The sequence below is a fragment of the Symphalangus syndactylus genome, chromosome 19 (assembly GCF_028878055.3).
Source record: "Symphalangus syndactylus isolate Jambi chromosome 19, NHGRI_mSymSyn1-v2.1_pri, whole genome shotgun sequence".
Taxonomy (NCBI): Eukaryota; Metazoa; Chordata; class Mammalia; order Primates; family Hylobatidae; genus Symphalangus; species Symphalangus syndactylus.
In genome coordinates this window covers 49,095,681-49,106,238 of record NC_072434.2, presented here as the reverse complement: position 1 = coordinate 49,106,238, position 10,558 = coordinate 49,095,681, and the positions used below count along the sequence as shown (strand labels likewise).

The window sequence follows — 10,558 nt, the reverse complement described above, 5'->3', positions numbered from 1 at the left end:
AATTCTCTCATTTCTCTCTGTATGGGCTCATCAGATCCAGTGGCTTTTTTCCCACAGGGTAATAAGACTCCTTCTGTTGCTTTTCATAAATACTACAACTTGGAAATCTCTGCAAGTCAATTTTTGAATGTGGGTAGAACCTGTGAATATGACGATACAGTACTCCTATGAACATGTTACAAAGGGAGATTATCCAGGTAGGTCTAATCTAAGAAATGGGGACCTCAGTCCTACAACTGCAAGGAAATAGATCCTGCCAGCAATCTGAATTCGCTATGTTAAAATCAGATCAAACCTTAAAAATTTTTAAAAGTTTAGCGTGCATACAAAGAACAGTTTATAAACTGGAAGACATCTAACCAAAAGTGGCAAGAAGCCCAGCTCACAGCAGTTACAGTGCAGCTTATAAACATTGAGGAGGAAGTATTTTGACCTTTGTTACATTCTTTTTAAGGCAAGTAGAGCTGTTAAGCTGATTTGTCTATAGCCGATTGGTTTAATTTCATTGAATCACACTGTCAAGGACATTTTGTGCTTTGTTTATGTCCGGGGCAAGTGTTACAGGGTAAAAAGGATGACTTAAGTTTTGGCTACCTGGCGGCCGGGCGCGGTGGCTCACGCTTGTAATCCCAGCACTTTGGGAGGCTGAGGTGGGCGGATCACGAGGTCAGGAGATCGAGACCACGGTGAAACCCCGTCTCTACTAAAAATACAAAAAAAAAAAATTAGCCGGGCGTGGTGGCGGGCGCCTGTAGTCCCAGCTACTTGGAGAGGCTGAGACAGGAGAATGGCGTGAACCCGGGAGGCGGAGCTTGCAGTGAGCCGAGATTGCGCCACTGCACTCCAGCCTGGGCGACAGAGACTCCGTCTCAAAAAAAAAAAAAAAAAAAAAGTTTTGGCTACCTGGCTACGGGTGCTTGGACTTAAAATATCTAAACTGGGGCCTCTATTTTTATTTATCTTTAACACTTGAAAGCAGATTCTTGCCAGAGCCTCCAGATAAGAACCTAGCTTGGCTCTTGACTTCAAATCAAGGTATTCTTCCCAGAGCCGCGAGATAAGAATGCACCAAGCTTGGGTGGGTTCTTATCTTGAGGCTCTGGGAAGAATTCAGTGAAATTAAACCAACTGGCTATAGACAAATCAGTTTAAACAGGTATGCTTGCCTTAAAAAGAATGTAATGAAGGTCAAAATACTTTCTCCTTGATGTTTATAAGCTGTTATATATCCATGATTACCAGGAGGCAATTGAACGTGGCCAAACCTTTTGATCTATAGAATTGGGACTTCTTATCTATAGAATTGTGACATTATAAATGGGTGTTGTTTTCAGCTGTTGAATTTGTGGTAATTCGTCATACAGCAGTAGAAAAGTACGGGTTGAGTATCCCAAATTCAAAAATCCCAAACCCAAAATGCCCCAAAATCCAAAACTTTTTGAGTGCCAACATGACAATCAAAGGAAGTGCTCATGGGAGTATTCCAAATTTGGGATTTTTGGATTTGGGATGCACAACCATTGTAATGCAAACATTCCAAAATCCGGAACAATCTAAAATCTGAAACATTTCTGGCACCAAACATTTCGGATAAGGGATACTCAATCTGTAATACAAGGGGATTGCATAAAGTCATGATTATCAGGAGGCAAGGAACATGGGGATCATGTTAGGTCTGTATAAGGGGCCACAGTAACCCTGTCCAGAACAGCAGAACTGCCAGTTAACTCATAGAATCATGAAATATAATAATGAATGGGGGTTGTCTTAAGCCACTCACATTTAGACTGGTGTGTTGTACAGTTAAAGCTAATTGTTACAACTTCTGGGGTGAGAGAAGTATAGATCAATTCCTCTTAAATGAAAAGTCCCATCATATTTCCAAAGATACTGAAGAATATAGAAAGGGCATGAGATCTGAATTTGAGCCCATGACTTTATAAGTTATCATTTATTGATGACTTACTTATTAGCACTGTGGCAGGGGCTCTATATTCACTATCTAAACCACACAACTCTAAGGTAGGTATTTGGAAGGCTCGGTGAACCTATGCTATATTTTCATTTTGTGGAGTTAGATAACCTTGATTACATTCACCACTGAATCCTCAATTCTCCCTTCTATAAAATGGGCTTGATTATACTATTTAATTCACGAGATTACACTGCTCTGTAAACTCCCGTGCAAATATTAGAACTCATTACTAGCAGTCCAGGGTTCTGTTTTCACATCATATTTGCCACTGAAACTCATCTATAGTGACTACACCAACACACTGTATCTACATAACATGTACTATATGGGCATGTATATGTACACTTGGTTTGTGAGAGTCTGCACTCTTACGGGTCTGTTCGCCTCCCTGCTTGATCAAGACATACCAATTAACCATCAAAAGAATATAATTCACAGGTGAATGATAAGATCTGGTTTTGGAACTGGGGAATGGGAGCTAATATTTTTGAAGGCCTCTATGTTTCAGGCACCAGGCTAGATGATTTACGTCTATCAGCTGATTATGATTGAATTTGTTTAGACTGGGTCATTTAGAAACCATCTCAAGTAATTCTACTGTGTAATTAAACTGGGTCACAGTAGAATTCTACTGTGTATCCATGATTGAGAATTTCTGACATACAAAACCCCATTAAATCTTGCAAAAATATTCCAAAATAGGTGACATGTTTATTTTACAGTAAGGAAATGGATGCCCACAGACATTAACTAACTTTCCCAAGAGCACACATCTTGTAAAGCCAAGTTTTTTGCCACTTTACCAAAATGAAAGGTTTCTTGAACAGAGGAGACAATCACTCTCACCAAATTAAGGGAGATACTAAACCGAAAAGCAAGAAAGACTGAAGATTCCTACTTAATAATCAAATCCCCTTGGTTGACCTTGCTATTCCCCGTGAAACTTTTCCAGCCATATCAGTCCTTGTTTGTTGATCTCCTCACTTTATTTCTATTACATGAGTAACTGGCTAATTTTGATGGTGTTCATACTTATCCTTACCATATATTTGTTCCTACATTTGTCAAGTCCTCCTTGTACATTTCCTAGTTGCCAACCTGGTGTCACAGCGGGCAAATCATGGGAAGAGCCCTGGTTTTGGAGCCAGACCACCTGAATTGGCCTCCCGCATGGACTTAGCTGTGTGGCAATGAGACAAGGCATTTTATTCTTTGAATTTCCGTTTTGTAAGCATAAAAAGAGGAAAAATAAAACCCATACTTTAGTAAGGTTTAGAAACACTACACTCAGCAAGTCACAAGTAAGTCACCGTCACCAATGGTAGTCAAGTGTGTGGTGCAGCAGGAAACACTTGGAGTCGACTCCTTTACGGAACTCAAATGCCCTCACATTTAGGGAGAAATAGAATTATGACTCATGAAATCGAGCTGGGGCTGGCACTTCTGTCCCTCCCAACAGGTTTCCAGAAAGCTATTTACACACGATGCATTCGCCAAACCACTGGAAATCATTCTACCCTATACTTTTTTCCACCCTGCCTCACGTCCTTGCCCTATGACCGGGTTCCTACCCCAACCTCTGCCCCAACACTTAGGGGAGGAGTTGCGGGCCTCTTTTTACAGTGAATAGGATTCCGAAGGGGAGAGTAAATCAGTAAGGCTCCACCCATTTCACAGGAGGCCTAGAGACTGCCGCTCCCCTTTCCCCTCCCGCCGGACCTGCCAGGAGGTGGGCTGGCGCGGAGGGAGGGCCCTGTCCCCTGTCCCTTTAAGGAGGAGGGCCAAACGCCGGCCGAGAGTGCGGCGTTGCCCCCACCCGCCGCGCCCTCACCCCAGAGCAGCTGCAGCCCCAGCCAGCCGCCCCTCCGCCAGCGGAGTCCGCCGCTCTGACCCCCGGTAGCAAGTCGCCACCATGGTGAAGATCGTGACAGTTAAGACCCAGGCGTACCCGGACCAGAAGCCAGGCACGAGCGGGCTGCGGAAGCGGGTGAAAGTGTTCCAGAGCAGCGCCAACTACGCGGAGAACTTCATCCAGAGTATCATCTCCACCGTGGAGCCGGCGCAGCGGCAGGAAGCCACGCTGGTGGTGGGCGGGGATGGCCGGTTCTACATGAAGGAGGCCATCCAGCTCATCGCCCGCATCGCTGCAGCCAACGGGGTAAGGGATGCGCGGCCCCGCGCCGCTGTGCCCCCTGGCGCGTGTGCGACGTGCGGTCCGCGGCGCCCTCCCTCGCTCGGGGCCGGCCGTTTCCGCGCGCTGCCGCCCAGGTCTCCACCTCCCGCTCCTCCCCCTCCTCCGCGCTCGCTCTTCTGGCCTGGAGGCCCGACGGAGGTCGCCAGGCTGGGGAAAGTGGCCACGGGACCCGGCAGACCTGCTCGCCTGACTCCCGGGGCGCGGGGAGGTACGGGCGCACGCTCCCAAGGTCACGCCCGACTCTCCGTCTCTAGCCGCTGCTTTCCCTCTCCCCGTCCCCCGCCCCTCCCGAGGCGTCTGACATTTGCCTTAACCTTGCCGCCTTGGAAGATACGGTTACGGCGCAGTGCTGTCGCCTTAAGCAGGAAAGGTTAGACTGCCGCCGCCTCGCCCAGAGCCCCCTCGCATGCCGCCCGCTCCCCTGCTATTCTCGGCTAGTACTGGCGCTTCCTGCTGGCTCAGAGCCTGACACTGTGGGGCAAGGGTGGCGAGAGCACCCATCCCCCTGGGGCGTCAGGCTGGCAGATCTCAGCAGGCGGGTGCCAATCTTCTCTCCCCGCCCCCTAGTTTGCCTTGGTTCCGAACTCCTGCCCTTTGTGCGGCCTGCTTGCTGGGGGGCAGGCTTTTGAAAAATCTAGTCTTTGCCCAGTGGTGCCCGGGATCTCTTCCACCGACGGGGCTGGAGCTGAATTTTCATTAGAATGGCAACATACTGAAAGGCGCCCTTACGCAAGCAAGCAGTCGTGGCAGGCCAGGAAATTAACTCAACACCTTGGTTCCGCCCCCGGCCAAGGGAAGTTAACTGACCTGATTGGGCGAGTCCACTCGGATAGGGGAAATTTAAAAAAAAGGTTTTTCAGTAAATTTGATAAATGGAAATGCGGGGCCGGGCATGGTGGCTCACGCCTGTAATCCCAGCACTTTGGGAGGCTGAGGGTGGTGGATCACCTGAGGTCAGGAGATCGAGACCATCCTGGCTAACACGGTGAAATCCCGTCTCTACTAAAAAATACAAAAAAAAAAAAATTAGCCGGGCGCGGTGGCGGGCGCCTGTAGTCCCAGCTACTCGAGAGGCTGAGGCAGGAGACATGGCGTGAACCCGGGAGGCGGAGCTTGCAGTGAGCCGAGATCCCGCCACTGCACTCCTGCCTGGGGGACAGAGAAAGACTCCGTCTCAAAAAAAAAAAAAAAAAAAAGAAAAAAGAAAATGTGGATTGATAAGTTGGGGCTAATTATTCACTTACTTTTGTAAAACATTTCTAAGGAGTCCTAAGGACCAAGTTTTCTATATTTTAAGTGAGATTTGACTTATGCCCAATTCTTCTGGAACGCATCCCCTGCAATGGATATTTTTATTCATTTTAACAGTACTTTATTTATCTTATTTTGTTGACATTGAGTACTATTTGCCAAGCACCATGGTAAGCGCTTCATTTCTGGGTCTCATTTATCCTCTTGCAGCCCTATAAGGTAGATGCTATTATGGGTATCTTCAAGTTGCCAACGAGAACACTGAAGCTTAGGTAGGTTAAATAATTTAGAAAAACTATAATGGCAGCACTAAGAGTCCAATATAGATCCGCCAATCCCAAGAACTTGAACAGCTCCTGAGAATGAAGGGACCCTTGATCTCGAAGATCTGTTTTCCAGGCTCCAAAATCTAAACTGGGCGCTGTCTACATCTGCTTCCCTGGGCCAAACATTTATAAGCATCAGTGAGAGAAGATTGCCTGGATTTGTTTACTTTGTGCTCCTGAATTTTCAGACAAGCACAAATTCCCATGAAAGAAGAACAGACAATAGCTGTATCCCAGTAGATCCCTTCATGTCCCTGTTACCACCTGTGCTGAATTTGCATTTCATTCATTTATTCAGTCAGTCATTCAACAGATCCTGTTGAATACCATGTTCAGAGAAATGTGTGGACTAAAAGGAGGATGCAGACCCAAGACTTGTCCTTGAGGAGCTTACAGCAGAGTGGGAATTTTAGGTGTCCAGATGGAAATTTGTCCATTGGGAGTAGTGTGGGGTGGGAAGGAAAGAATTAGTTAAGACTAAAAAAAAAGTTCTTAAAACTTCATCACCCTTTAGCCATTGCCTTATTGCGCTTCTCTCAGCCAACCTTTGTAAAAGCTTTCTGCATTCACTATTTCTCATTCTCACCTCCAGTTTACTCGCCATTTCACTGCAATCTGGCTTCTGCCCCCTCCACTACTCCAGTAGAATTGCTCTTACAAAAGTTACTAGTGACTTGCCAGTTGCTAAATTCATGGAATACACTCTAGGTCTAATCTTATTTGGCCTTTCTGCTGCATTTGGCACTGCTGATTTTGTACTCTTGTAAAGTTCTTCCTCCCTTGGCCTTGCTTACTCTCCTGATTCTACTCACACTTTTTGGAAGTTCCTTCAGGGGCTGCACATTGACTGTCCCCTAGGTTTCTTTTTTCTTTCTTTCTTCTTCTTTTTTTTTTTTTTTTTGAGATGGAGTCTTACTCTGTCGCCTAGGCTGGAGTGCAGTGGCGCAATCAGCTCACTGCAACCTCTGCCTCCCAGGTTCAAGCAATTCTTCTGCCTCAGCCTCCTGAGTAGCTGGGATTACAGGCATGCACCACTACACCTGGCTAATTTTTATATTTTTAGTAGAGGTGAGGTTTCACCGTCTTGGCCAGGCTGGTCTCGAACTCCTGATCTCAGCTGATCCACCCTCCTTGGCCTCCCAAGGTGCTGGAATTACAGGCGTGAGCCACTGCGCCTGGCCTATTCCCTAGGTTTCTACGCTCAGGTTGTTCACTGATTTTGTTCACTCCGTCTACTCCCTCGGGATTTAAATATGCTACTCTTTCTCTCGTGATATGATTCAGTCCAGATAGCATCTTCAGAAAGCTTTCTTGGCACCCCATCCCTACCACTCTTCTCCACCTATTAAGTGCTACTTTCCCATAGATAATTCTAGAATATATATATTAAATTCTAGTGAAATTTTCTGTTTACATGTCACAGCCTCCAACTGGAGAGTAAGCTTCTTTAAGTCAGATCTGTGTTTTACGTGTATCTGCAATGCCTAGGACTATGTAGCATTCAATGAATTCTTGTTTATTTGCTCTGAACTGTGAGTCACTTTTGTATTCTAGCACTTGATTTAAAGCCAGCATATAGTTGGTGACCAATAAATTTATTCACATCAAACATTTATTATGTGCTTGCTTTGCATCAGACATTGTACTTGAGATACAAAATATTTTTGCCCTTGGGAAAGACATAGTCTGGGAGGGGTGATAGACAGGAGCAAGCAGACAGCACAATGTGTCAGGTGTTGTGATGGAGGGATGTGCAGGTGTCTTTAACCCGAAGGACTACTTGGGAAGGGAAGACAAAGGGAGGGAGGCTCCATAGAGGGGTAGTAGCTGAATTGAGTCTTAAAGAATGACTTGGAGTTCCCAAAGTGGGTTTGTCTGGTAGGAGGAATTCTCAGCAGAATGAATACAAATTGAGGGAGTTTAGATTAGATACAAATACAAATTTCTAATCCTTTTTTGTTTCATCCACAAAGGTTGGGAATAATACATACCCGGAGAGCCTGTTGTGAGGATTAGATGAAACAACATATTTACAAGTACCTCACTTGGAAACTATTCGAATGACAGATGTGTTATCAATGTTTTGTTGGTATTAGGACACAATCCAACCCGATGCAGATATGAGCCACCCAGATGGTCTCCCACCTTCCTCTAATCCTCAACAGCCTCAACCAATATAGAGGGGTTCCGTGTTAGTCAGAACCCAATTGGGTACAAATGACAAAAACCTTACTTGGATTACTCCAAGTGAAAAAGGAATTTATTGGCCCATGTTACTGAAAAGTCCAAGAGAATCCCAATGAATTCTTTAGTTGAAACTATTCCTGGTCTCTAAAAATCACTTCTGGGTCTAATGCTCTGCAAATGACCAGCATCAGAAATTGAGGAGAGTTTAAGCTCACAGGTAAATGAATGTGTGCATATTTTGAAGGATGATTTATCACCACCCTAAGCAAACTAAAATAAATGCCTTCGTGGGAACTTATGAGTAAGGAGGGTATTTGTTGTTGTTGTTGTTGTCAAGTTACAGGGATTCTTTTGTCACGACTCCTTTGCTACTCATTTGTGCAAACTGGAGCCCCTTCTCAGAATATATATTTTTTAAAATTTGAGACATGGTCTTACTCTGTCGCCCAGACTGCAGCGCAGTAGCGCGATTGTGGCTTACTGCAGCCTCAGTCTCCCCAGGTTCAGTTGATTCTCTCACCTCAGCCTCCTAAGTAGCTGGGGTCTACAGGTGCATGCCACCATGCCTGGCTAATTGCTTTATATTTTTTGTAGAGATGGGGTTTCACCAAGTTGCCCAGGCTGATCTCGAACTCATGGGCTCAAGCGATCTGCCTGCCTCGGCCTTGCCTCCCAAAGTGCTGGGATTACAAGTGTGAGCCATCGTGCCCGGGCAGAGTAATTTTATTTTATTTTATTTTATTTTATTTTATTTTTTTTTTTTTTTGAGACGGAGTCTCGCTCTGTCGCCCAGGCTGGAGTGCAGTGGCGCAATCTCGGCTCACTGCAAGCTCCGCCTCCCGGGTTCACGCCATTCTCCTGCCTCAGCCTCTCCGAGTAGCTGGGACTACAGGCGCCCGCCACCACGCCCGGCTAATTTTTTTGTATTTTTAGTAGAGACGGGGTTTCACCGTGGTCTCGATCTCCTGACCTCGTGATCCGCCCGCCTCGGCCTCCCAAAGTGCTGGGATTACAAGCGTGAGCCACCGCGCCCGGCGAGTAATTTTATTTTTAAGTGAATAAACCAAAATACAAAGCATTACAAAGGAAGCAAAATTATACTGAAGTATAATCAAAATATTAAAAAACCAGATTCGTGATATATCAAGATACATGCTTCTTTACTGACATATTAGATAGCAAGATTTGTGGAGGATTTAATACTGCCTTACTTCAGAGTAGTGGTGAGTATAAATGATGTTTTGAGACGTCTGCAATCTCAGTATTTTGAGATAACTATAATAGGATATGAAAATATAATTTTTATTGATGATAAATTCCTAGGTAGTAGTAGTAATAGTAGCAGTAGTAGTAATAATACTGTGGTTTGCTTCCTACATTTATAATAAAAGGAGGTGCTAAATTTCAGTTAGATGTTAGTGAAAATAAAGATTGTTTTGTTTATTTTGTCATTCATATTTATGGATCCCACTGAATTCTACCCAAGCACCTCTTGAGGTAGGGGAAGGGGGTGTAAGCATCCCAAGTTAAGAACCCCACACTAAACAATGATCCTTTTTTAGTGTCAGGTGATGCCTGCACTAAAATGGACCTCAAACACATGACCCAGAGGTTAAGGGTCTCATGTTCTCAGAGCAAACTAGTGGGACTTTGCAAACTTCGCCTTATAGTGGAGGAACTCCACTGTCTCCCTCTTGAAGTGAACCACCCTTTTCTGAACTTTCATGAGATCCATCTGCAAACACTGCTGAAGGAACATGTTTCTGGCTATAGCAGTTCACATTTCCTGAAAAGAAAATAAAAGAACACTGAGCAGGAAAGGGAAGGTTTTGAGACTCTTGGGTAGTTGGAGTTAGGTGGAGGCACCTTGCTACCTTAACTTTAAACCTTATATCCCTGGGGCAGGGATGACTTGGCAGAGAAACACCTTCAAGTCACTTTTTTTTTTTTTTTTGAGACGCTGTCTTGCTCTGTTGCCCTAGGCTGGAGTGCAGTTGCAGGATCTTGGCTCACTGTAACCTCCACCTCCTGGGTTCAAGTGATTCTTCTGCCTCAGCCTCCCAAGTAGCTGGGACTGTAGGCGCGCACCACCATACCCAGCTAATTTTTGTATTTTTAGTAGAAACGGGGTTTCACCATGTTGACCAGGATGGTCTGGATCTCTTCACCTCGTCATCTGCCCGCCTCGGCCTCACAAAGTGCTGGGTTTACAGGCGTGAGCCACCACACCTGGCCCAAGTCACTTTTTAATATGCTGTAACCCCCACTTTAAAAAAAAAACAAAAAAAAAACCACTTTTTAAATTATGGTGAGGCCGGGCATGGTGGCTTACCGCACTTGAGTGGGTCACTTGAGCCCAGGAGTTCCAAACCAGCTTGGACAACATGGTGAAACCCCTTCTCTACAAAAAATAAAAAAACTTAACCTAGTGTGGTCGCAGGCGCCTGTGGTCCCGGCTACTTGAGAGACTGAGGTGGGAGGATCACATTCAGCCTGCGAGGTCAAGGCTGCAGTGAGCTGTGATTGCACCACTGCACTCCAGGCTTGGCGATGGCAAGACCCTGTCTCAAAAATAAATAAATAAATATAAAATGAATTATGGTGGGCTTTGAACAATTGTTCTCC

The 10,558-nt window shown here is 45.4% G+C and overlaps 1 protein-coding gene across 2 annotated transcripts in view; it reads left to right on the top strand.

Annotated features, from left to right (window-relative positions):
• Positions 1 to 3,622: 3,622 nt before the first annotated feature.
• Positions 3,623 to 10,558, top strand: part of PGM1 (phosphoglucomutase 1) — a 77,091-nt gene continuing 70,155 nt past the window's right edge. The window contains exon 1 of one of the 2 annotated variants that reach the window (XM_055234654.2): positions 3,623 to 4,133. In XM_055234654.2, coding sequence (XP_055090629.1) covers positions 3,888 to 4,133 — 246 coding nt within the window. In that variant the 5' untranslated portion in view covers positions 3,623 to 3,887. The remainder of the gene's footprint in view (positions 4,134 to 10,558) is intronic. The other variant, XM_063613339.1, reaches the window with a different exon arrangement.